General features: G+C 36.3%; 2 protein-coding genes across 4 annotated transcripts in view; both read right to left on the bottom strand.

Annotated features, from left to right (window-relative positions):
* Window positions 1–14,430, bottom strand: part of shoc1 (shortage in chiasmata 1) — a 16,068-nt gene extending 1,638 nt beyond the window's left edge. For 2 of the 3 annotated variants that reach the window (XM_016507193.1, XM_016507202.1), the window contains exons 1-27: window positions 13,973–14,430; window positions 13,496–13,616; window positions 13,226–13,316; window positions 12,274–12,455; window positions 11,838–11,997; window positions 11,533–11,635; window positions 11,281–11,422; window positions 10,827–10,922; window positions 10,597–10,726; window positions 8,951–9,045; window positions 8,499–8,765; window positions 8,349–8,378; window positions 6,284–6,829; window positions 5,875–6,042; window positions 5,564–5,734; window positions 5,349–5,444; window positions 4,615–4,790; window positions 4,250–4,313; window positions 4,087–4,156; window positions 3,817–3,992; window positions 3,352–3,463; window positions 2,358–2,466; window positions 2,152–2,279; window positions 1,800–1,887; window positions 1,491–1,622; window positions 771–920; window positions 539–668 (exon numbers count right to left, since the gene is read on the bottom strand). In XM_016507193.1, coding sequence (XP_016362679.1) covers window positions 539–668; window positions 771–920; window positions 1,491–1,622; window positions 1,800–1,887; window positions 2,152–2,279; window positions 2,358–2,466; window positions 3,352–3,463; window positions 3,817–3,992; window positions 4,087–4,156; window positions 4,250–4,313; window positions 4,615–4,790; window positions 5,349–5,444; window positions 5,564–5,734; window positions 5,875–6,042; window positions 6,284–6,829; window positions 8,349–8,378; window positions 8,499–8,765; window positions 8,951–9,045; window positions 10,597–10,726; window positions 10,827–10,922; window positions 11,281–11,422; window positions 11,533–11,635; window positions 11,838–11,997; window positions 12,274–12,455; window positions 13,226–13,316; window positions 13,496–13,616; window positions 13,973–14,050 — 3,811 coding nt within the window. In that variant the 5' untranslated portion in view covers window positions 14,051–14,430. Of the gene's footprint in view, window positions 1–502; window positions 669–770; window positions 921–1,490; window positions 1,623–1,799; window positions 1,888–2,151; window positions 2,280–2,357; window positions 2,467–3,351; window positions 3,464–3,816; window positions 3,993–4,086; window positions 4,157–4,249; window positions 4,314–4,614; window positions 4,791–5,348; window positions 5,445–5,563; window positions 5,735–5,874; window positions 6,043–6,283; window positions 6,830–8,348; window positions 8,379–8,498; window positions 8,766–8,950; window positions 9,046–10,596; window positions 10,727–10,826; window positions 10,923–11,280; window positions 11,423–11,532; window positions 11,636–11,837; window positions 11,998–12,273; window positions 12,456–13,225; window positions 13,317–13,495; window positions 13,617–13,972 lie in introns of all 3 variants that reach the window. The other variant, XM_016507184.1, reaches the window with a different exon arrangement.
* A 1,072-nt stretch (window positions 14,431–15,502) lies between these two features.
* The window catches only part of susd1 (sushi domain containing 1), a gene marked incomplete at its 5' end in the record, with an annotated part of 11,102 nt that continues 3,299 nt past the window's right edge, over window positions 15,503–23,305 (bottom strand). The window contains 15 exons of the mRNA XM_016507972.1: window positions 15,503–15,584; window positions 15,688–15,781; window positions 15,884–15,923; window positions 16,018–16,273; window positions 16,478–16,571; window positions 17,230–17,416; window positions 17,506–17,597; window positions 17,706–17,870; window positions 18,638–18,817; window positions 19,009–19,188; window positions 20,402–20,581; window positions 20,700–20,879; window positions 22,168–22,347; window positions 22,433–22,612; window positions 22,838–23,017. Of these exons, the coding sequence (XP_016363458.1) occupies window positions 15,521–15,584; window positions 15,688–15,781; window positions 15,884–15,923; window positions 16,018–16,273; window positions 16,478–16,571; window positions 17,230–17,416; window positions 17,506–17,597; window positions 17,706–17,870; window positions 18,638–18,817; window positions 19,009–19,188; window positions 20,402–20,581; window positions 20,700–20,879; window positions 22,168–22,347; window positions 22,433–22,612; window positions 22,838–23,017 (2,252 nt within the window). The remainder of the gene's footprint in view (window positions 15,585–15,687; window positions 15,782–15,883; window positions 15,924–16,017; window positions 16,274–16,477; window positions 16,572–17,229; window positions 17,417–17,505; window positions 17,598–17,705; window positions 17,871–18,637; window positions 18,818–19,008; window positions 19,189–20,401; window positions 20,582–20,699; window positions 20,880–22,167; window positions 22,348–22,432; window positions 22,613–22,837; window positions 23,018–23,305) is intronic.

Here is a 23,305-nt window from a genome sequence, read left to right as displayed (position 1 = left end):
ATATATATTAAAATGTAATTTATTCCTGTGATACAAAGCTTAATTTTCAGCATCCTTACTCCCTACAGAAATCCTTTTAATATGCTGATTTGTGGCTCAATTATTATTGGTACTCAATTATTAATAATGGTTCTTATTAAAATTATTATTAAGCAGTGTTGTATTTTTCTCTTAGGATTCTTTGAATAAAAAGTTAAAAAGAACAGCATTTGTTTGAAATACAAATCTTTTATGACATTATAAATATCTTTTAATTTAATATATCCTTGCTGAATAAAAGTATTTTAAAAGTCTTACATATTACTTGAATGGTATCAGGATTCACACAACAATAAAAGTTATTGTTTATAATGTAGTCATAAATTAGATTTTTTTTTCATATATATATATATATTATTACCAAAGCTATTTTATTTTCACATTTAGTGCTTGGCGAGTGTTCATTTTGGATCCTGTTTGAGAGGTTCAAATAATTTGTCTTCTTTAAAACACTAAGACTGACAAATCAGCTCTGTAAACTGGCTAGGCGGCATCTTATCCTCCAGCTGTATCTGTGGTTTAACAGGATCCTGTTCCCAAAAGGGAGAGTGAGTTCGGCTGTTTATGTTTGAGAAGTGTGTAGTCTCACTCTTTTTGACATTGGACTCAGCTGTGATGTCACTAAAGAGCTGCGGAAAAACAAAGAGAGTGTGAACATGTCAACAAGCTTTATTAACCAACAGTGTACCCTGTGATAGTTTGATCTTGAATACTAGTGAAACTAGTACTACCTTAATGACTTTGTGAGGGATCTGTGGGAACATTTCCTGCAGCTCAGAGAAAGAAGCTCCCAGCAGCCACTGCAGTGATGGAGCTCTTCTCAACATCAGTTGAGCAACCAGAGGATTAATGCAGGGAAACTGCAGAAGGCAATGCTCTGCCTAAAACAAACACACATTAATGCATAGTTGAATTGAACACAGAAAAATATTAAACTTTTAACTCCATCTACTGAAGAAAATCTGGTGAGGTAGACAGTTGTTTACATTTTTCCATTTAACACACACATATTAACTACAGAAAATAGTTTTTCTGGTGTTACTAGCAACTGCTTGGACCTACTTAAAATAAGAGAATTTTCTACAGATTTCAAACTTTTTTCTTTACAGTTTGAGTTACTGAAAAATATTTGATTTGACAAAGAAGAAAAATATCTCAAATTAAAAAAAAAAATAATAATAAACACGGGAGCTTGTGTGTTTTTGTGTGACTTATTCAGACTGAAGAATGACTATGAAATCAACAGATTTTATAAGTATTTAATTAATATCTGTCACGGTTGACAAAAATTAGAGACACTGCAGTTCTTTTCTTTAAATATTTTTTTTAATCTTAGGTATATTTTAACTTAAAAGAATTATATATATATATAACATTTGGTTGCAAACACTTTACATTTTAAAGTTTTTTTTTTTTTTTGGTGCTAGAAACATTTTAGACCTGTCATGTACCTCTGTGGGCTGCACACTGAGCCAGTCTCTATCCAACCAGCTCAATCCATCTCTCTCTGAGTTCATCAGCGTATGTAAGGAGATCTTATAGATGTAGCTGGCTATCTCTTCTTCCTCACACACCAGTAACACCTAAAACACATACATATGCCATGATCTAAAAATGTACACAGACTTTGAATGCTAAATACTTTTTAATAGAGCATTCAACAGGAAATATTACATCTGACCTTGGCATAACCTTTAAAAACACTGACATTTGTTTTGAGGTCTGTTATCGTTAATTGAAATAAATGAGTAAGAAAATACCTTGACATCAAACTTCTCAGACTTGTTTCCAAACAACACAGATGCAGAGTAGATATGAAGCAGATTGATATAAATGTTACTGGAAATCCTTAAAAGTGGGGAAAAACAGGAAATAAAACAAATTTATGGGATTATGGGATTTTATGGGATAATACAAGACGTCTTCAATTTACAAATGGTTGCCAAAAGCAAACATGCTATGAAATGCATCATACACTGCGATAAAGTGCTAGAGCAAAACAGGACAATTTTTGGAATTACTAAGAAAACAAGTATTGGATTTCACCCAGCAAATATAATGCAGGGTGATTGTTAACATGATCAGACAGATGTAAATGTATTTCAAACTGACAGTGCCCTGTGGTTCTCAGTGCAGTGCAGAATGACCCAGCAGTGGCTGAACTGCAGAGAGAGGACTGTGAGTCTCATGACGACACGCTCAGACGCCACTCCAATCCTCATGTCCAACTCACTCAGCTCCTGAACACAGACACACAGGATTTACACGTTCAGGGTCACTTTGTGAATGGTAGAGCAAGTGTGTATATAGAGCGTCACCTGGATGAGGATGGCGGTGTTCTCGTCCACAGTGATGACATCATAATGGGTTCCACCCAGCTGCAGTGCAGATGGAGAGTGTTTCCTCTCCAGCAGAACCATATTGTACCTGCCAACAACAGTTTTTGTACATCAGCATACACTCTTAACAATAAATGAAACCTTTAACATCCGTGGAATCTTTCCATTCCACAACAGGTTCTATATAGTGAAAAATAGGATTCTTTTGATGCTTAAAATGTTCTTCACGCTAAAAAAAAAAACTATCATTTAAAAACTGTTCATTGAAAAGTGAACCAAAAATGGTTCTTCTATGGCATCACTGCAAAAACCCCTTTGGGACCTTTATTTTTTAAAGTATATACATTATATATACATAGTTTTGAATGCAAGAATAGAATGCTGCAAGAATGGGTCCTAAAACAAGGAAACAATTTTGTTTCCTTGATTTAGGCCACTTCCAGTTCCACTGTTCCAAAGTCAATTAGGTATCCGAATGGGTTTTTGGTTATATGCCTGAAATAAGGTCTGTGCTTAACAGCCCAACATATTTTCACAATTTATTTAGTGACATAAAACACATCAGTAATACCCTACTCGAGATATTTTTTTAAATGTGGTTGCTAAAATGTGGCTATATGGGACTACAGAGGTTTTAAGTGCACATTAAACGAGGGAAACTCACCATCTTTCTATTCCACTATTACAGCCTCATTGCGTTTATAAGCGTTGTTGCAAACTATTCTCAATCAAATGTTTCCGTTTGTAGATTTTAAATCAAGACTAAAAGAGCTGTCAAAGCTTAGTGGTGGTGAACCATGCAATTGTGGTATATAGAGAGAGAGAGAGAGAGAGAGAATATACAAAATATATATATTTCTACTATTGCAAAAGCTCCACATCTCAATGTGTCAGACTTCACACGCTAACCACCTAATTTTGCCTACTTTTTAAAACTGACGAAGTAGTTGGCAGAAACTATTGAGTAACTCACATTGTCTCCAGTGTGCGTTGCATCTTTAAGCATCTCAGTAAACCATCAGTGACGAGCAACACAAATGGAATGGTGTCCAGATATGATGCAGAAATAGATTCTTCTGAGAAATCTGCAAATGAATGATTCAAATAACCAAACACAAAAATGCAAAATATTCCAACACTGAAAAGTAAACAGGATTATCATTGAACTAATCATCCTTATTTTGATATTTTATCAGTCAAAATACACTATGTACTTGCAAATGTTTAACATTGTGTTTGAATGCTGTTCAAATATATGAACTATATACCTTGCATGCTAATTTTTTGTTCCCACGGCCATAACAAGCAACAGGACATTTTACCAAACACTTGGATTCTATTTCTGCAGCGTGAAGTTGAGAACTAAACCTGAAACCTGCTCCACATAACTGTCAATTAAACATCAATATCATGTGAGCATTAGGTTTGTTGGACTGACTGGATTCAGGCACTGCAGTGGAGAAGGAGATAAAGTTGACGTTTCTCTCTGAACACACACTGCCGAAGGGTGAGTGACCCACAGGTTGAAGCTCAAACACCATGCTGAAACTCTGCCACGGGAAGTCAGGACCAACGTGCTGACTGCACACAACAAGACACCTACTGCAGGAGAGTCTGAGGAGAGAGGAGACAGACAATAGATAATACATTAAATCAGACCATATACAGACTTCCTGTATTAGAAATAAAAAAAAGAAGATCTATACACCTGTCCATCACTTCTCTGCTCACAACTTTACTCTTTCCTTCATTGGGGATGACTTCAGACACAGAGTTTCCTAAACACACACACACACACAGAATTAGACAGGACAATCACCACATAGTACCCGTCTTATAAAATCTGTAGGGTTCTTGAAAAGTTAACTCACCTCGTGCCTGGTTGAGAGCTACAAGCAACTCTGTGTTTACACGGTTCACTGTCAAAACTAGAACCTGCTCACATTCAACAACAATCATTAAACACTCACATTCTGCAAAATCTGCTTTGTTTGAAAAGTACGCTTAGTCAAGTAAATTTTATTTCTATAGTGCTTTTTACAACACACATTTTTCAGCTTTCAGAATCATGATGTTAATATTTATAATATCATGCCTTATATTCGATAACATATTTTACACTGAGATTTGCTATATAGTATATATTGGTTCATGTGAGTGTACTGTATATATGCAAATAAAGTTCAACTTTACATAATGCTGTGTTATAATTTAGTTTAAACTCTGTAAATCTCACTTTAATGTTGTGGTTAGAATGGGAATTCATCCATGTGTTGATTTGCTCCTGGAGCTCCAGAAGTTTAGGATTGGGTTCTTGTCTCTTCTGACTCAGATAATGCAGCACCTCAAACTTTCTCAACAGCTCATCCAGACAGCTCAGAGCACAGGAATCCTTCACATTAGCCAGGTAATCTAAACAAAGGAAGATTTTACAGGCGTGTGAGCTACACTATAAGGATTAAAACACAAATGAGATCTGTTTATGCCAGACAGCAATGTCACAGAATTTGGCATAATTTATATTAATAAAGCAAAAGGTAGGGTAGAAAGTACTTTTCCAATAATAATAATAGTAATATTACTATTATTAAAAAGTTTGAAGGAATTTTACACAATTTTTCTTCCCCGTTTTAATTCAAACAGTAAATATCTGTTGTGCAGTACTTTGTTTGCCAGTTCATTTTATGACATTTTAAAAGATTAAATTGATGTTTTATGCCTTCATTTGATTGCCACTGTTTTTGATCATGATTTTGTACTGAATCATAAATCCAGAAAAATTACAACAGACAATGCAGAAAAAAAAAAAAACATTTCATAGGGCCCTATTGGGCAAAGAAACTCAAAACAGTTTCATGAACTCATTTGATTAGACATGCTTTTTGATTATTAAAAAAAATAATAATTTTCCTCTCAGCAATATTAAGACCATTTTCTATGAGACATGAGTGTTTTTTCTCAGATATTTACCAGTGGCTGTGCTGAGGTCACATGTGAGAAGAACATGTTCCTTCAGCGTGACCAGAATATGTAGAAGTGTCATTTCATTAAGCCCACTGTTCCCATCTGCCACAAAAATAACACAAAACGTTTCTCTGCAAAAACCATCATGTAATGATCTTTGGCTATTTCACATTGTTCTGTGCATTGTTAGTTATAATGTGTGAGAAGGTGTCTCCTCTGACTCTGTTCTGTCCGAAGCATTCTCTCTTGCTGCTTTACGAGGAATCTTGTGAGTTCAGAAGACAGAGTACCAAAGTCTCTGTTGTTCAAAGCAGAGATGCCCAGCTCCTGCATTTTACTCAGAGAGGGCAGAGCCAACGCCTGCAGCTCCCTATATGCATCTCTTTGACACTCTACAGGAATAAATACAGAAATATGGCGATTCATTACTCAAACCAAACAAATAAATGATTATGAATGAACAAAAAAACATGTATTTTGTGCTTACAATCATTTTTATACAATATTGAAGATCTGAAGGCAATGATGATACCTGTGGCGTGGACGTATACAGTCTTGCTGATGGCCTCTTGTTTCTCTTCACGGGGAAAGCTCGTCTCAGCAGCAATGACACTGCTTTGTGTTTCTGAGATGTGATTCGCTGTTTTTATTCTGTTCTCTAGCAAGGCTTTTCCTGTAGAATTCTGACTCACATTTACCTCTGAAAGAAATTCAACTATTAGACGGAATAAGATACTTATGTTTCAGTCAGTGTATAACTAACAACAAAATATGTCAGGAAGGTCCTCCAAACATTCTGTTGTTCCTTACAACATGAAATCCCGATGGACAAAATCAAGCTCCTACCTACATTTTTTTTTGCTCAAAAGTCATTTCACTTGGATATATGTTACAATAAGGAAGAAAAGTTGCAATAAACACTATTAATTCTCTCACTCTACCTGCAGATGTTGGACTGCTCCGCTGAGGTTTTTGCATTGGACATTTTTTCTGCAACTTTGTTCTTAATGTCAGAAAAGACGACAAAGGGTTCAGGTCTTCATGAGAGAGAACTACAGAATTATTTCTCTTTCTGCCTCTCAAACAGTTGGATAATGGAGATGATTTAGAGATCATATCTTCTCTTCTCTGTTCTGACTGCTTAGGAAGTGTTTGTATATTGGATATCACTTCAATATATTTAACACTGGGCTTCAGTGGAGAAGACTTAGAAATCTCAATCACTTTAGAGAGGATGGGTTGCTGTTCTGAAGGACTTATGGAAGAATTCCCAGAGCATCTTTCTGCTGGACTAGACTTGTGTTGTTTTATCTCTGCAGCTTTACAGTCTCCTCTGGTTGTTGTCATTGTAGAACTGTCTTGTTGGTGAGACTCCATTATAAAGAACTTCACAGTCGTACCTCTATCCACCTGTGTAGGTACAGCTGACTGCAGTGGTTTACTCTGGGAAAGGTGAACTGCAGTGGGACGACCTGAAGGTGGCAGTGCTGAGAAACCAAAATAACATTTATATATGGCTCTTTTTTCCCCCACAAAGATTAAAGGAATAGTCCATGTTTGGTACAAGTTGTGCTCAATAAACAGCACTTATATTGAAACTTATATTGTATTATTTGAGCTGAAAAGTTGTTGTTTTCTTTTTCTCTATATATACATATTTACACAAAAAAAGGTTAGTAAGTGATTTACTCACACTAAAATCAAGTTAACACTAGAGCCTGACCGATATGGGTTTTTTGGGGCCGATACCGATACCGATATTAGGGGGTAAAAAAGGCCGATATCGATATATCGGCCGATATTCTTTGTGTATATTATTGTACAGTACCAGTCAAAAGTTTGGACACTTTCCCATTCGTGTGTCCACACATTTGACTGGTACTATATATAGAATACAGTATATACATAAACAGAATATATATACATAAACATTTTTTGCAATGATCACTCAAATGTGGTGATCAAACAATTATAATGACATGACAGAGATACGTAATGGACGCAGGGCATTTAACAATAAACTTTATTATCCGAAATGAGTCTGACATCAGTGCACTGAACAGTAAAGTTGAAGTTTATTCAACTTTAATTCAATTAAATTCCATTCAACTTTATTCCGTTAAAGTTTATTTCACTTCGAAACATTCATTCATGGATTTGCGCTACTGTCTTCACACACAGACAAAACTTACTAGAGAAGTGTGAAGTGTGACATAATATACCTCTGTAAATAAATACAATATAAATTCACGTCTCGCGCACTTTAATGCCCTTTGAATGTAACGTGTAGATTAGAGTGTTGTGTTGAATGTAACGCCCCACTTCGCAGGGCACTTACGGTCGAATAAGACAATGCTTGAATGCTGCTGCCTGAACAAGTCCTTACTGAAGTGAAAGTGTTGACTGGTGTCACTATCTCGCGAACGTGCCGGCGGATCTCCACCAAATTCGGGGGATCCCTTCAGCTCGAGGAGCCCTCTCGAACGCCACCCTCCGTGCGTCGGTAGCCCCCCGGGATCGCTTGATCGGTCGGCGCCGGACTGTGAATTTAACCACCCGTAACTCCCGAACCCCGGGGGCTAAATGTAAAAAAAATGTTCATATCGGCGGCATATTCGCCGATACCGATATATTGGCAACAGGCACATATCGGCTGATAATATCGGCAAAACGATATATCGGTCGGGCTCTAGTTAACACTGCAATGCTTTTGGAACAATGCTTTTGTTTGTTTGGATTTTTTTTTAATGTTTTTGATAGAAGTCTCTTATGCTCATCAAAATTCAGTTTTGCCATCAGAGAAGTAACCTTACTTAAATGATATTCCTCTATGGTTAACAGTTAACACAACAGCATTTCTAGACTTTCCATTTTCCAATTTTGTTTGTTCAAACTTCAGGTATGAGCAATAACAGTGTCTGCCTTATTTAGCAAACAATCATGACTGGAAAATATATATTTAGGTTGTATCTGAATGAAATGATGAGAGAAACTTAAAAAGCTCACCTGCATTTGAAGCACACTTACTCAGCAACTCTGTAAAAACACAACATTAGTATACAGAACTTAAGAGTAGTATTTCATTCTAACAAAATCTTAAAACCATAAATAAAATATATATATAAAAAAAAAAAGTATTATTGCATTCTGTCTTACCATCTATTTTCACAATAGACAGTGGTGAGAATGTTTCATCCACATGTGGCTTTCTCACAGCTCTCTTACAGTCTTCTGTGGACATTTTCTCAGTATAGATGGAGAGATTTCTGAAGACGTTTTCAGGAAGCATCACTGTACTGCCAGTGAGGTGAAACTGGCCCATATTGTCTTTGGGTTCTGCATCCTGTTCCATCTCCACCTTCAGGAGTGTAAGAAGCTCTGGGAGTGACTGAATGTGGACCAATGGCTTAGCTACCTGTGGTTCTGTACAAAAACACAATGGCGTTTAAGGGCTCTAAAAAAAATAAAAAAAAACTTTTGTCTAGCCATTAATACTTGACTAAAGAACAAAATGGCCAAGATAGGAATATTTGTGTGAATGTTTTTAGTAAATAAACACACTTCTATGGATGCACACCAAGTTTCTCACATTATTTTCTACACATTACCAGCAAGTAAAAATCGAGCCACACAATGGGGATGTTTCTCTGCCATCCAAACAGCTTTTTCCATATTTTCACAATCACTGTCTGACATGAAATGCCTAGGAAAAGTACATTACATATTATTTACTTTATCATATATTTTATTATTATGAGCGGCGTTTTCATTGATCCTTAAGTCAACATGAAAATAAAATTGAGCCTATTTACTTTATAGACCTTAATCAGGTTAGACACCATATTGAATTTAACATGGACGAAAACGAAGTTGTGAGGAATAGATTTACAGTTTTTACAATGGCACACACTGTATCTGTATCAAAGAAGAAAATTGGTTGTAAATGCCATTTCATGTTGACTCAAAGAATGAAAACAAATGTACAAGTGACAACAAGCCTGTACTAGATGTCTTAAAGGTGTGGTTGACTGGTTTTTCTCTAGGCTTGATTGTGTTTATGGGGTGCAGTCTAACATGTGTTAATGCTTCGTTTAAAAAAAAAACTTATTATTTTCACATAATTTACCTTTATTCTACAAATATGTTGAATAAAGTCCCTTCCCCTTTGAATGCTCCGATGAGTTCCTGTTTTTATAAAGTTCACATAATTTACCTTTATTCCACACCGCTCTGTCCCTTCTCCTATAAACGCGCTGATCATTTCCTGCTTTTAGGAAGCCCCTCCCTCAGAAATATGTAATGGGCTCAGATTGGTTAGCTGGTCCAGTGTGCTGTGATTGGCTGAACCGCCACTAGTGCGCGTCTAATCGACCCGCCCCTCACCTCAGTGGCATGTGCTCCGGTATTGTAAACAATGGCGTCGTCTATATTGCTTATCAATTGGAGCCCGATTGAGAAGCAGAGAATATTAGTGAAGAGGATCGCGCAGAACCTGTGCAACCATGGCTCTTAATGGTATGTTTTTTGTTTGTTGTTGTCTCATACTTTTATATACGCTGTTATTTGTAAATGCTACTACTTCTGTTAGCTTTTAATATAGTTTTATCCTGATTAAAGCTTTAATACAGTACGGCAATCGCACACGCGTCCATGTATAACGCTTCTCATAGCTTTCTGAAAAGAAGTTTATAAATGGAACAGTTCATTGTTGGAGCTGAGCTGATGATCTGAACGAGATAAGAGAGAGAGAGAGATGCAGAGCAGGGCGACGCGAGGAACAGGATTGAGAACCGCTGCTTTAGAACATTGATTTTGAAACTTGTGAATCCATTAGAATCGTTAGAAGTTGCACAGAATTGCGATTCATATATGAATAGATTTTTACGTGCACCCCTAGTTTTCTCTTCCTCTTCTCTAAAGCAGCACAACATGGCCTCGCCCCCTTTGCTGCCTTTTCCCGAGGGCGGGGTTTATCTGGGGTTGTGACGTCACAAACCCCAGAAGTAACTCGTTGTAGTCCCTACGAGCCGTTTTTGTAGGCATTAAACTGCCATAATTTTAAAAGACATTAAAAGAGATACCTCTGTTTGCATGGACTTTTCAGTGTTGTAACTTTGCAGATATTGTTTATGCTCAAACAGCAACATTACACACTAACGTTAAAAAATCGCAATCAACCACCCATTCCACCATTTTGAATGCACCAAATATTTACAGCCTTCTCTCCCTGTTATAACAAAAACAACAAACTCACTGCTTATAAACTGGTGACAGAATCTCAGCTGACAGTCTGCTGGACATACACAGGTCTGGTAGACACAGCGTATGACTAGATGGTGAAAGAAGCAGGTCTAATTCCATCTCAGCATAAGACCTCGAAGCAACTGGAATGAAAGGTTTTGAAGTCAATGGAGATTAGAAAAGTAATCTACAGCAGGAACCACTATTTGATTGTGATTAAATATGAAAAACAATTTCCCATACCTGGAGATTGTGGCTCCTTGAAGGTGATGTTAGCAAAGCAGCTTTCAGGCATTTCCAGGACCTCCAACTCAGCTGTGTGTTTATCAGCAGTGGTGACTATTATAATTGAAATATAATTATTATTGACTTTTATACAAACTATAATGGCACCAAAAAGTCACACTGTCTGATTGTAACTGCATTAGATAACAAAATATAAAAGCAAATGGCATTTGCACTTTTGAGCTATTTATTGGTGTTTGTGCATCAATTGCTTCATTATTTAAAACCTAACAAATGTATTAATTTTTTCATTCAAATGATTAGCTTATACTTGTTCTTTCTTCTTTAAAATAAACACCTTTGCTTTGATATTTATTTATCTAATGCAAATAACATTCAGACATTTTTAAGTGTCCAAATACTCTTTGGGGGCATTGCATATTTTTTGCTACGTATATATGTCAAGTTTTACCTTCTTTGAGATCTTTTAAAGGGAAACATTCTTCTATTGGTTCACGGGTGACATTTAGAAAATCTTGCATTTGTGCAAAGGAATAATTAGGCTCTTGTCTTGGAAAGCAGTTCATATGAACTTCAACAGGCAACATCAGAGACTGTTAAGAAATCATAGCTGTATTTAAAATATACAAAACTATTTCATTAGCTGCAAATAGCACAACCAAGAGAGACATTTACTTTAACATGATTTCGTTTTGAAGATTACCTCTTCATTCAGCACTGCTTCTTTTTTGAACTCTTCTGTAGCATTTAAAGTAAACGTGGCACCTGTTACCTTGTCTAAAACTGCATCATATGAAGCACAGTGTCTAGGAGGAGGAAATACGGGTGAGTTGAAAATATAATTTCAGTGCATCAGATGACAGATAGTACACAGGATAGGCATGGTTTCTATCTTCCTCTGAGTCAGGTTACATCTATTTGTTCAATTCTCAGTCAACTTTCACATGAGTGAATGATTCTGAAGATTTTTTTTATGCCTAATCCCTAATGTTATGCTCTATGTTGTACCTAAAAATAACCTCTTCTAAGAGATTTACTGATGAATTGAGAACTGGATCCGAGACAATCATGATGTTCAGCCTCTGAAGCATCCTTTGAAAAGGAGGTAGGTGGCTTTTGAACTGCTGCAGATGGTCACTGAATATCACCTCCTCTGGCAGAGAAATATCTAAGATTTAGGAGACAAGGAAAGGACTGATTAACATCTAGATTTTCCATTATGAATGCATCATAAGGTAAAATTCATACTTCTGTGGTCCAAGAACATATAAAGAACTCTTTGAAATCCCTTTGAAAGCAAGCTGTATGATTTTAGGCATTTTTAGCACACATCTACCCTTTTTAGTACAATATCACAGCCAGAAATCTAGTGATACAGTATAATAAATACAGAAATTACACAAAAAAATATAAACAAAATAATACTGAATACTCCAGTTCTCACCATCACAGCATGTATCTGGTGAACATGGACTAAAACTCTCTTCCCAAGGTGACCTGGTGGTACTGCTCTCAACTCCATCTAGGAGCCAGAGGGCTTCTGTGGTAGAAATACTGCACTGAGAGGCAGGGTTAGAGCTGGGAACCACTTCCTCTTGACCTCTTCCTGTCTGCAACACATTAAACCTAAACACAACACAGTCCAATATGAAGAACCTACATTTAAAGGAACAGTTCACAAAAAAATTAAGATTTGCTGAAAACGTACTTACCCCCAAGAAATCCAAGATATAGATGAGTTTGTTTCTCCATCAGAACAGATTTGGAGAAATTTAGCAGTAAATCACTTACTCACCAATGGCAGTGAATGGGTGAGGGTCCAAACAGCTCATAAAAACTTCAACCCATTGCTTCCGAGCTAAAATACGAGTCCTCTATCCATAACAAAACTTTCTCCAGTGAAAAATTTATCTCATCGGAATCAGGAGAGGAATAGGCACAGATCAAGAACTGTTTACAAGTGAAAAGAGTTCTACAGAGATATGTTGGTGGATTTTGATGGGAGACCACAACATTGTATGGACTTTTTCACTAAAGGAAGCGTTTTTATGGATTATGATGGACTGGAGTGGTGTGGATTACTTGTGAATTATCGTGATGTTTTTATCAGCTGTTTGGACTCTCATTCTGACGGCACCTATTCACTGCAGAGGATCCAGCAAGTCATGTAATGCTAACTTTTTCAGAATCTTTTCATGATGAAGAAACAAACTCATCTACATCTTGGATGGCCTGAGGGTGGATACATTTTCACCAAATTTTCAATTTTGGAAGGACTTTTCATTTAAACACAACTGAGAGAAATGTAATCTTCAGGAGGGATTTAATCTGCAGACACAAATACAAAATAAACGGAGATCGATCGTAACAAAGGACATTACAGAAACGGTTCAAACCTCTCCAAACAGTCACTGAAACGTGTGCTGGCCTTCAAATCATCCATTACAGACCCAGTCACTTGTAGAGTACAAACTGATGTTTTGTTCTCTGTCAAAAATGACACAAGTCAACGTTGTTATGATATCTTTGAATATCACAAAAAGTCTCCAGGGCTTAGTTAGCAACACAGATATCTACAGGACCTTACTTTAAAACCAAAGCCGCTCGTCAATACAATGAAAGCAACTTATTTCATATTCAATTAAACACAAACATGGCACACTTACTCCATGGTACTCTATAAGCGTTGTCCTGCAGGTGTCCATTGTGTGGGTAGATGTTACTGACCAGCTGGAACGGAACTGGAAGTTCTAACAAGCCAATCATCATTCTGTGTCTGACTGAGGCCTGAAACAGATGACATCTCAATATTTAAAAGTTTGTGAGCTTTACAACGTATTTATTTGATATTTTTATATCGGATTGAACCCTTATTCTAGTTTTTATACTACTAACACACTGCCAATTTTTTTTCCTTTTTTCTGTTTTATTTTGTATGCATGCATAATTGTATAATGTTCAATATTTGCATTTGTATGAAAGTGCATGTATAATGTTAATGTCGTTTTATATTTAAAAACACTTCTCAATAATGTTGTAAAACCTAAAATATTGTTCAGAATACATTAATGGAAATCAGTGTGGGAACCACTTATCTATATAATCTATAATGTTCTCTATATAGATGAGTGGTGGGAACTCACCTCAGAGATGTAATCAATACCCTTATACCCGACAGTCAAGAAACTGGCACTTTGCTGGGTTTGACCACAGGAATTCATGTTGAAATCACATCAAAGGAGCTTAAAAAATGAACAAAAAATCTAAGAATTTACAAGATATCAACTACATCTTGTTGTGGAATAATCTTCACGCGATTGGAGTGCAGTTTCAAGAAAAAGTACACATTTTCCCCCTCAGTTAAACGGAATTGTGTAAAATTTTACAATGGTCTGGTTTTGATGTGGCCTGTCAATTCGATACTTAAGCGATCGCGCTGAATATATCGTGAAATATCGGTTCTGTTGAAATGACGAGCGATAGAGTAATTAAAACTCATTTAATTCATACTAGACAACAGAGTTAAACCGGTCAGTTTTGCACTTAAAACTGGACATAACTAACAAATCTAAAGTAAATCTGTCTGAGGGTAGACAATACACACGCGCGCTCTCTCAGTGATTGACAGGCTGTCTGAAGCTACGCGACGACCACGCCCACCTCATTAATTCATCAAATAATGAAAATAAATTGAATTTAACATTTGTTTCATCATTTGAACTGCTATTTTATTGATTGATTTTTATTTATTATTTAAGCATTTTATTTATTTTAATTTTGCTAAGAAAAAACTTTCCATTATGAAATTCATCCCAGTTTCCACCAAAATACCAGGCCTATATTTACCATAGTAAAACCGCCACCATTAGCCAGGGTTATTGCGGTTGACTAAAAGTGAAACCATAACCAAATGTGTTACTTTAAAAAAAAAAAAACGTAAATTGAAATAAAATATATATATAAAAAAAAAAAAACTTATTTTACTTCAGCAGCTAGTATTGGCAACATTTCACATTTTTATTTCCCACTGAAATAAAAATGAATAAAACCTGTATACATACAAATAAATAAATAAAATAACCTAATAAAAATGACAAAAAAAAATAAAAATAAACCTGAACAAAAATTAATTTAACAAAAAAGTAAATATAAAAATTAGATTCTAAATATTAATAAAACTATGAAAGTATCTTAATGATGCTAAAATAGCACTATTAACCACAATTAAGACTCCATATTAAATTTTTATGATAATTATTGTTACTGTGGCGAAATATAATTGTATAATTTAATTTATGGTATCATGAAAATCAGTAGCCTGTATCTAATGAAGAGATGTGTGCATACTGCTGTTTTATGCATTTAACAATTGAAAGCATTTACTAATATTTTAATATTCCAGACATACCATTTCATTGTCATACTGAAGAATAGTGGTAGTGCACTGCCATCTAAAGGACAGATTATTGATGCTTGGATCATGATGAATGCTGCTTACAGCTGTAATTTTCATTTTTTATTTTTCTTGATTTATTTGTACTTTACTTTTTTTTTTCCTCGAGTGTTTTAGTTGTTTTCATTATAATAAAATATAGTCCTAAATTCAGTAATACTATTGCAGGATGCTTCTGAATAATGACACAACTTGACTCCTCAGATTTATAAACAGATTGGCTTTATTTCAGAACAAATCAATCCGTGTAAGATGTTAAGATTGGCGCAGAAAAAAATCTGGGACTTGACTTTTTACAGTACCTGTGGGGGAAAAAAGAAAATAATTTGAAAGTGCTAACAAGACATAAAGCACAACATTTTCATCCTGTCAATTAATAAAAAATAAAACACAATGCAGTCTCACCAGCTGTACCAGTATCCCATGACAATGAGTGAGCCAACAGCACTTATGGATCCAACAGTTACAAGAGCAGATATCTTCATGATGAAGGATGTTCCTAAAGTGAGAAGAGAAATGGTTTATATCAAACCACTTCACGTTGTTGTTGTTTTTACAATTTTCAGGTGGCATAACGCAGTGATAGATTTATAATCTTTACCTCTGGCTTTAGCCCAGATCACACAGGACTGTGTTCTAGACTACCAAATAAAACACAGAAAGAGAACTTAGAGAACCTATCAAAAAAGTATTAAATGCACTCATTTTACAGGTCTTTTAAAGACATCTACCCACCTTTCCCCACTGACACACAGTGCGGAGGATGACATAATAGTCTTTTCCATTTTCCAGAGGGGCGTTGAAGAAGTCTCCATACAGCTGCTGATCCCCTATGGTGAAGTTGATTTCTGCGGCCAGACCACCGAGTTGTATCTGGGCCGTAACGTAGCCTCCGTCACATCTCTGCTGCGCGAGGAACCGCGGACTTACAGACGAGCTGCAGTCAAACAGCATCACGCCCTCGACTGGTATCACAAACACCTGGTACATACTGAACACGCAGACACACACACAAAAATCATTCACAGCAACTGAATACAGAATTATCTACAAATAGTTGATATATTCGGCATATGCAGCAGGGATCAAATAGAAAATAGATTGAAAATAGAAGCATTTTCAGTCTGGTCTCACTGTAAATCATGTACTCAGATGGCATTAACAGTTTATGTAAAGAGATGTTAAACGTCCTTACCATATTGAGTCAAGTGTGTTGGTGGATTTCCGTAATTTCAGAGTGGGCGATGAAGCCTCTACCTCACTATATTTGATATCTGGGGTGGGGGGAACTAAAAGAGCACAAGAAACACAATGTACAAGTCACTATACAAGCAGACAGTACATAAATCAATAGTGTTATTGTTTTGGAAATCAGTAAGCGCCATGCAAAGCACTCATAAACCCAACTGTTTTAATGCAAGTGTTGTTTATGAACATTTCTGTTTAATTTTAACTTGACGTATTCAGATAACTGAGATAAAATATAGACATGTTAAAACATAATAAAATGAAATAAAAAATGAATAAAATTATGAAATAAAAAAAATATTAAAAATAAAAACATGTATGTTTTTGTAAAATGAACACTGATAGGCATTTCATTAGGCAGGTCTATAATGCAACCTTTCTAAAAAAAAGTCATTTAAGTAATTTAAAGGGATAGTTCACCCAAAAATGAAAATGCCCTGGGGGTAAGCAGATAAACATCAAATTTTCATTTTTGGGTGAACTATCCCTTTAATGGCAGTTAATGTAATGCGTAAGTTACATATAAGCAACAACAATATAGACTGAAACAAAGCATTATATCTTGATAAACTTGACCTGCACTGAATATTTTTCACTGATTTTCCTGTTTCGGTCAGAAATGTTACATTTCACAAGTAAAAATGAATTGTAAATACTGACGTTTTTGGTGCAAGGATGAAAGCAGCTTTTGTTTTGTACCTGGTATGCTAGTGTTTGCTGTAACTGTAGACGTGGCTCGCGTGGACTCGGCTGTAATGGTTATAGAATAGTTTGTGGCAGGCAAGAGATTCAAACAGAGAACAGGCCACAGGGCAGAGGAGCTGAATATCTTTTTCCTCCTGTCACTGAACAGCTGCTCAAAGTCTCGCAATCCAACGAATGTCACCTGTGATGAGATCCATAAGCTCATTTATGATTAAAGAAGACAACTTGTGCAAAGAAATAGCTAGATTTCATTAATAAATGAATACTCACTGTGTATTTCTCCCTATAACCCTCATTCTCTGCATTCCAGCGCAGACATCTTTCATTAATCACCACCAGATCGTTAATTGTCAGTTTCAACTCTGTAACACACAAAATCAGATACAAATTGGGCCAGACTTTATGCTGGCAAACACACTTCTGAGACTGTGGTTCAGTTTCCCATTGTGCTGAACAGTGAGGATGTGTACCTTTGCAATGCAAGGTGGCAATCTGCCAATTTCCTGTGATGTCACATATTGAAATGTCACTTCCTGTGTGTCTGTAGTGTCCTTTAACACAGCGGTGGATCACTGCAGTGCTGTTGTCCCATGCTACCGCTGCGTGTGGCACCTCTGGCGCAGGACCACAATGTGCTATAGACAGAAAAACAGAGAATGACAGATATGGTTCTGAAATTTGTGGATCTAAACATAGAACATTTGCTACAAAATATAAGCACTTGAATTTGTTCTGTTATTTTAATTGCAATTCATTTTCACACTGCTTTGCCGTCGGGTTATTTCTGTCTGTGTATGCATAGGCTTATCATCTTATCTACTATTAAAAATAACAACAAAAAACTACTGCTCATTTTTTACCATTATTATAAAAAAGGTTACTTTAAAAGTTCATGTAGCACACGTTGACTCCTATATCATGAAAAGTATAAATTTAACACTGCATTTATTTGATTAAAAATACAGTAAATACAGGAATATTGTGAATAATTATTACATTTTTATTGTGTTTTTTTTACATTTTTCTGAATATATTTTACATTTCGATATATTCCTGTGATGCAAAGCATCATTCCGTCTTCACTGTCACATGATCCTTCAGGCATTATTCTAATATGCTGATTTGCTGTTTAAGAAACATTTCTTATTATTATCAATGTTGAAAACAGTTGTGCTGCATCATACTTTTGTGGAAACTATTCAAAATAACCATTTGTTTGAACGCATTTATTTGAAATAGAAAACTTTTGTTATATTATCAATGTCTTTTGTTTCACTTTTTTATCAATTTAATGCATCCATGCTAAATAAAAGTATTAATTTATTTAAAAAGTCTTTAAAACAATCTTACCGACTTTTGAACATAGTGTACATCATTATAGCAGGAATTCGGTTCAGTTTACCTGTACATGTTACAGACACTTTTTCCCATGTTCCTTCTGATGTACATGTTGTCATGTTTTTGTCACTCTCCTGTATGAGTCTATATTTACATTTGTACTGAACCACACTGCCCAGTGTAGATGCTTTGTTCCAGTGTATATCTGTTAGTGGGAATTCTGGGGGAGGCCCACAGTTTATCTCTGTTCAAAGGGACCAGTGTAAAGCATTAGAAATAAAGACCACTGCATACTCTTTATTTCCTGAAACTATGTATGATGACCTTAAAGTGTAAAACAGCTTATATGTTGCTTTCCACAAAAAAAAAAAAAAACCAAGTCATAATTTTGAATGACGTGAAGGTGAGTAAATGATGACAGAATGTTGTCAGTACCTTCACATCTCATGTTAACTTTGCTCCACTTTGCATCTGAGTTACACAATGACACATTCCCTTCACCCACAGTGCGATATCCAGCTTCACACACATAGAGGGCCACAGAGCCCAGACTGGAGCTGTTATTCCACAACACAACTGAGTGAGGTAGTGAGACGGGGACGCCACAGTCTACTTCTAAACAAACACACATACAGACACACTGTACATGTGCATACATATTATCAGCTTATTAAAGAGAACAGCAATGAAATAGCACATGGGTCATTCTCAGGAAATGGTCAGTCTACGTTAAAGGAGCAGTTAGACCAAAAATGTAAATATGCTGAAAATGTATTCACGTTGCTTCTTCATCTGAACAGATTTGGAGAAATGTAGCATTACATCACTTGCTCACCAATGGATGCTCTGCAGTGAATGGGTGCCATCAGAATGAGAGTCCAAACAGCTGATAAAAACATCACAATAATCCACACCACTCCAGTCCATCAATTATGGTCTTGTCAAGCGAAAAACTATGTGTTTTGTAATAAAAAAGAATAATCATTGCTTTCATAATCCATAATATTGCGTTCTCCAGTGAAAAAGTCATCTCATCTGAATCAAGATAGAAATATGCACAGATCAAGGACTTCTTACCACAACAAACCAAAACAAAATATGTTGGTGGATTTTGATGTGAGTGCACAACAGGGGATAGACCTTTTCACTGCAGGAAACATTATTATGAATTATGGACTTGTATTTTGGCCAGAAAGTGATGGTTTAAAGCTAACATCTTAATGCTGAATTTATTTATTTCAAACATGCAGCTTTTTTCCTCACCGGACAATAAATGATGGATTAGAGTCATGGATTACTGTGATGTTTTTATCAGCTGTTTGGACTCTCATTCTGACGGCGCCCATTCACAGCAGAGGATCCATTGGTGAGCATGTGATGTAATGCTACATTTCTCCAAATCTGTTCTGGTGATGAAACAGACTAATCTACATCTTGGATGTCCTACAGGTGAGTACATTTTCAGCAAATTTAAATTATTGTGTGAACGATTCATTTGTTGTCAGAAAGGATACACCTGTAATATTAGAAGCCAAAAAAAAAAAAAAAAAATCACAGCATGATGGGACAAATCCTCTCATTTGAAAAAATTTGCATTTTTGCTGAAAATGCATGAAGCCATTAAAAAAAAAAAACCTGTTGAGCTGAATAATCACACTATTATCTTCTGTAGAGCAGCTTTATAGTTGAACTGAATTTGTTTCATAACTAAAAAGCTTTTAACATTCACTGTTATTGAACTATTGAACTAAACTGAATTAAAATTGAACTAAAATGGCAGTTTCATGAGAATGACCCATTTACAAAATAAAAAAGCATAAAAATATACCTTGACACAGAAAATCTGGATGACTCCAGATTCCCTCTGAATCGCAAACTGACGTATCTCCTTCCCTAACATTATGAAATCCCTCAATGCACTTATAAGACACACTAGATCCAACTTTAGTGTCTCCTCTCCATATCATAACAGAGAGGGGGAGAGAGGGCGGTACTCCACAGTTCACCTCTTAAGAAACAACAAAAACCTTGAAAATGTCTTCAGTTTACACAGTACATACAAAGTCAGTTAATTTATTTAAAAAATAAAAAGTTAACTGAGTTTAAAAAAATATGTAAACAATTACCTTCGCACAACAGAGTTGGTTTTGTCCAGTAACCGTTCTCAGCGCACACAGATATATTAAGTCCTTGTTTAGCATAGTAACCGTGTTTGCAGTGATATGTTACAGTGCTGTTAAATGTGACTCTGCCATTCCATATTTGTACAGTGAGGGGCAGTATAGTCGGCTCCCCACACACAATCTCTGTTGAGAAGGAAATGACATGTCAATAGTTACGACTGAATCACTGCAGTATAAAGAGGATTTACATTGCTTAGGGTGGAAATTATGCACTGGGAAAAATCAGAAGTTGAGAAAGCTCAAAGACTTGAGGCAACCAGCTTCAGGACTTTTCTGAATATACTCAAGTCATGGCAACATATGTTTTGGCCTTAATTGTACTGTTTGGACTCTCATTCTGATGGCACCCATTCACTGCATAAGATCCATTTGTAAGTAAGTGATGTAATGCTAAATTAATACAAATCTTAAGAATTCTTAATCTCAAACGATTAAGATTTGCAGAATCGTGTCTTTAGAACATTTGGAATATAGAGTTTTAAGGACTACTTTTATGATAATTGTTTGGTGCATTTTGTCATTTTTTTAGCTTGACAGTCATTCACTTTCATTGTATGGACAAGAACAGTGAGGATATTTTGAAAAATAACTTATTTTGAGTTCTACAGTCTTAAAAATTAATGACGTGACATGTGGCCAAGTATGGTGACCCATAATCGGAATTAGTGCTCTGTATTTATCCCATCCAAAGTGCACACACACAGCAGTGAACACACACACACCGTGAACACACACCCGGAGCAGTGGGCAGCCATTTTTTTGCTGTGGCGCCCGGGGAGCAGTTGGGGGTTCGGTGCCTTGCTCAAGGGCACCTCAGTCGTGGTATTGAAGGTGGAAGAGAGCGCTGTACATTCACTCCCCCCACCTCCAATTCCTGCCGGTACGAGACTCAAACCCGCAACCTTTGGGTTACGAGTCAGACTCTCTAACCATTAGGCCAAGACTTCCTCAAATTAAGGTTATTTATTGCCATCAATGGTTTAACGAAGAACCTTTAACATCCCTTTATGGTGGAAAAAAGGTTCTTTAGATTATTAAAATGTTATTTACATCAAGAAGAAAAGGTTCTTTTAAGAACTGTTCACTAAAAGGTTCTTTGGGGAACCAAAAATGGTTCTTCTGAGGCATCGCTGTGAAAGCCTCTCTCTTGAAAACTTTATATTTAAGAGTGTAGGGAAGAAATTCACACGGGTTTGGAATGACACAGCGGTGAATAAATGATGACAGCATTTTCATTTTTTGTGAATTATAACTTTAAAACTTTCTTCAGTCATTAAAAAAATTGGACACAATTACAGGTTTGGAATGGCACCAAGGTAAATAAAAAGATAACAGCATTTTCATTTTTTTGGCGAACTATTCCTTTAAAACTTTCTTCAGACATTAAAAAATGTGACAAGATTCTCTGTACCTTCACAAGAATAGTCTGGGTTACTCCACTGACCGTCACTTTCACACACAGACATATTTCCTGTATCCAAACTGCGATATCCAACATCACAGTCATACAGAGCCACAGAACCAATCTTACTGACACCGTTCCAGAACAACACTGAATGAGGCAGGACCGGAGGAGAACCGCACTGTATCTCTAAACACACACAGACACAATCTCAACAGATTCGTTGCAGAATCAGCATCATATTTCTGTGGGCATAATAAACAGAAGCAGATACCTTCACATTGGAAGTCAGGACGGCTCCATGTCCCACGAGCAGTACATACCGATACATTCTCACGCCCACTGTTATAAAAATTTGGCTCACACACATACAGCGCCAATGATCCCATGCGTGAGATGTTATTCCAAACCGTTTTTGACTGAGGAAAAACGTGAGGCTCCCCACAGTCCACTTCTACGTAAAATTGATTACAATTTGTCAGGCAGGTGACAGTAAAAATGTGCAATGAATGTGCAGTCTCAACTAAAGGGGTCAAACCCAGCCCTGCATTTGTGTGTGTGCATGTTGAAATCACATTATGGAAACAAAATGAGTGGTGAATATCATTTCATGTTGACTTTAGTGCATTGCACTTAATTCAAGATCTGGCAGACTGATTAGCACAAACGTAAACTTTACCTTCGCAGACCAGACTGGGTCCGTGCCACTCTCCATCCAGACCACAGACTGAAGAATTCTGTCCTCCCTTCCACTGAAATCCCTCCCTGCAGCTGTACTGGAGTTCACTGTTGAAGTGTGTGATCGTGGCGGAGAGCTGCTCAGCTTGGAGGACTGATGGAGGAGACCCACAGTCTATCACTATAGAAAACATGCACACAAAAACAGATTCATTACTTCAATAGAATTTAACATTAATATTAACATTAAACACACACACACTTGGGTGTAATTTTGGGTTACTCAGGTGATCTGGATAGTTACTAGAGCATTACTAGATGGTTGGCAAGCAAAAAGTCTATTATACTTTGGTATCTAGTCTAAATATTTAAGGTCCCTCCTCTGTTTTGTAAATCTGTTTTATTCAGTGAAAAAAGCACACCTCTCCTCAATAAGCCACGCAATTTGAAGTAAAATTAATCTCTTAAG

This window comes from Sinocyclocheilus anshuiensis, unplaced genomic scaffold (assembly GCF_001515605.1).
Source record: "Sinocyclocheilus anshuiensis isolate Anshui unplaced genomic scaffold, SAMN03320099.WGS_v1.1 scaffold117, whole genome shotgun sequence".
NCBI classification, from domain to species: domain Eukaryota; kingdom Metazoa; phylum Chordata; class Actinopteri; order Cypriniformes; family Cyprinidae; genus Sinocyclocheilus; species Sinocyclocheilus anshuiensis.
This window is presented reverse-complemented; position numbering and strand designations above follow the sequence as displayed.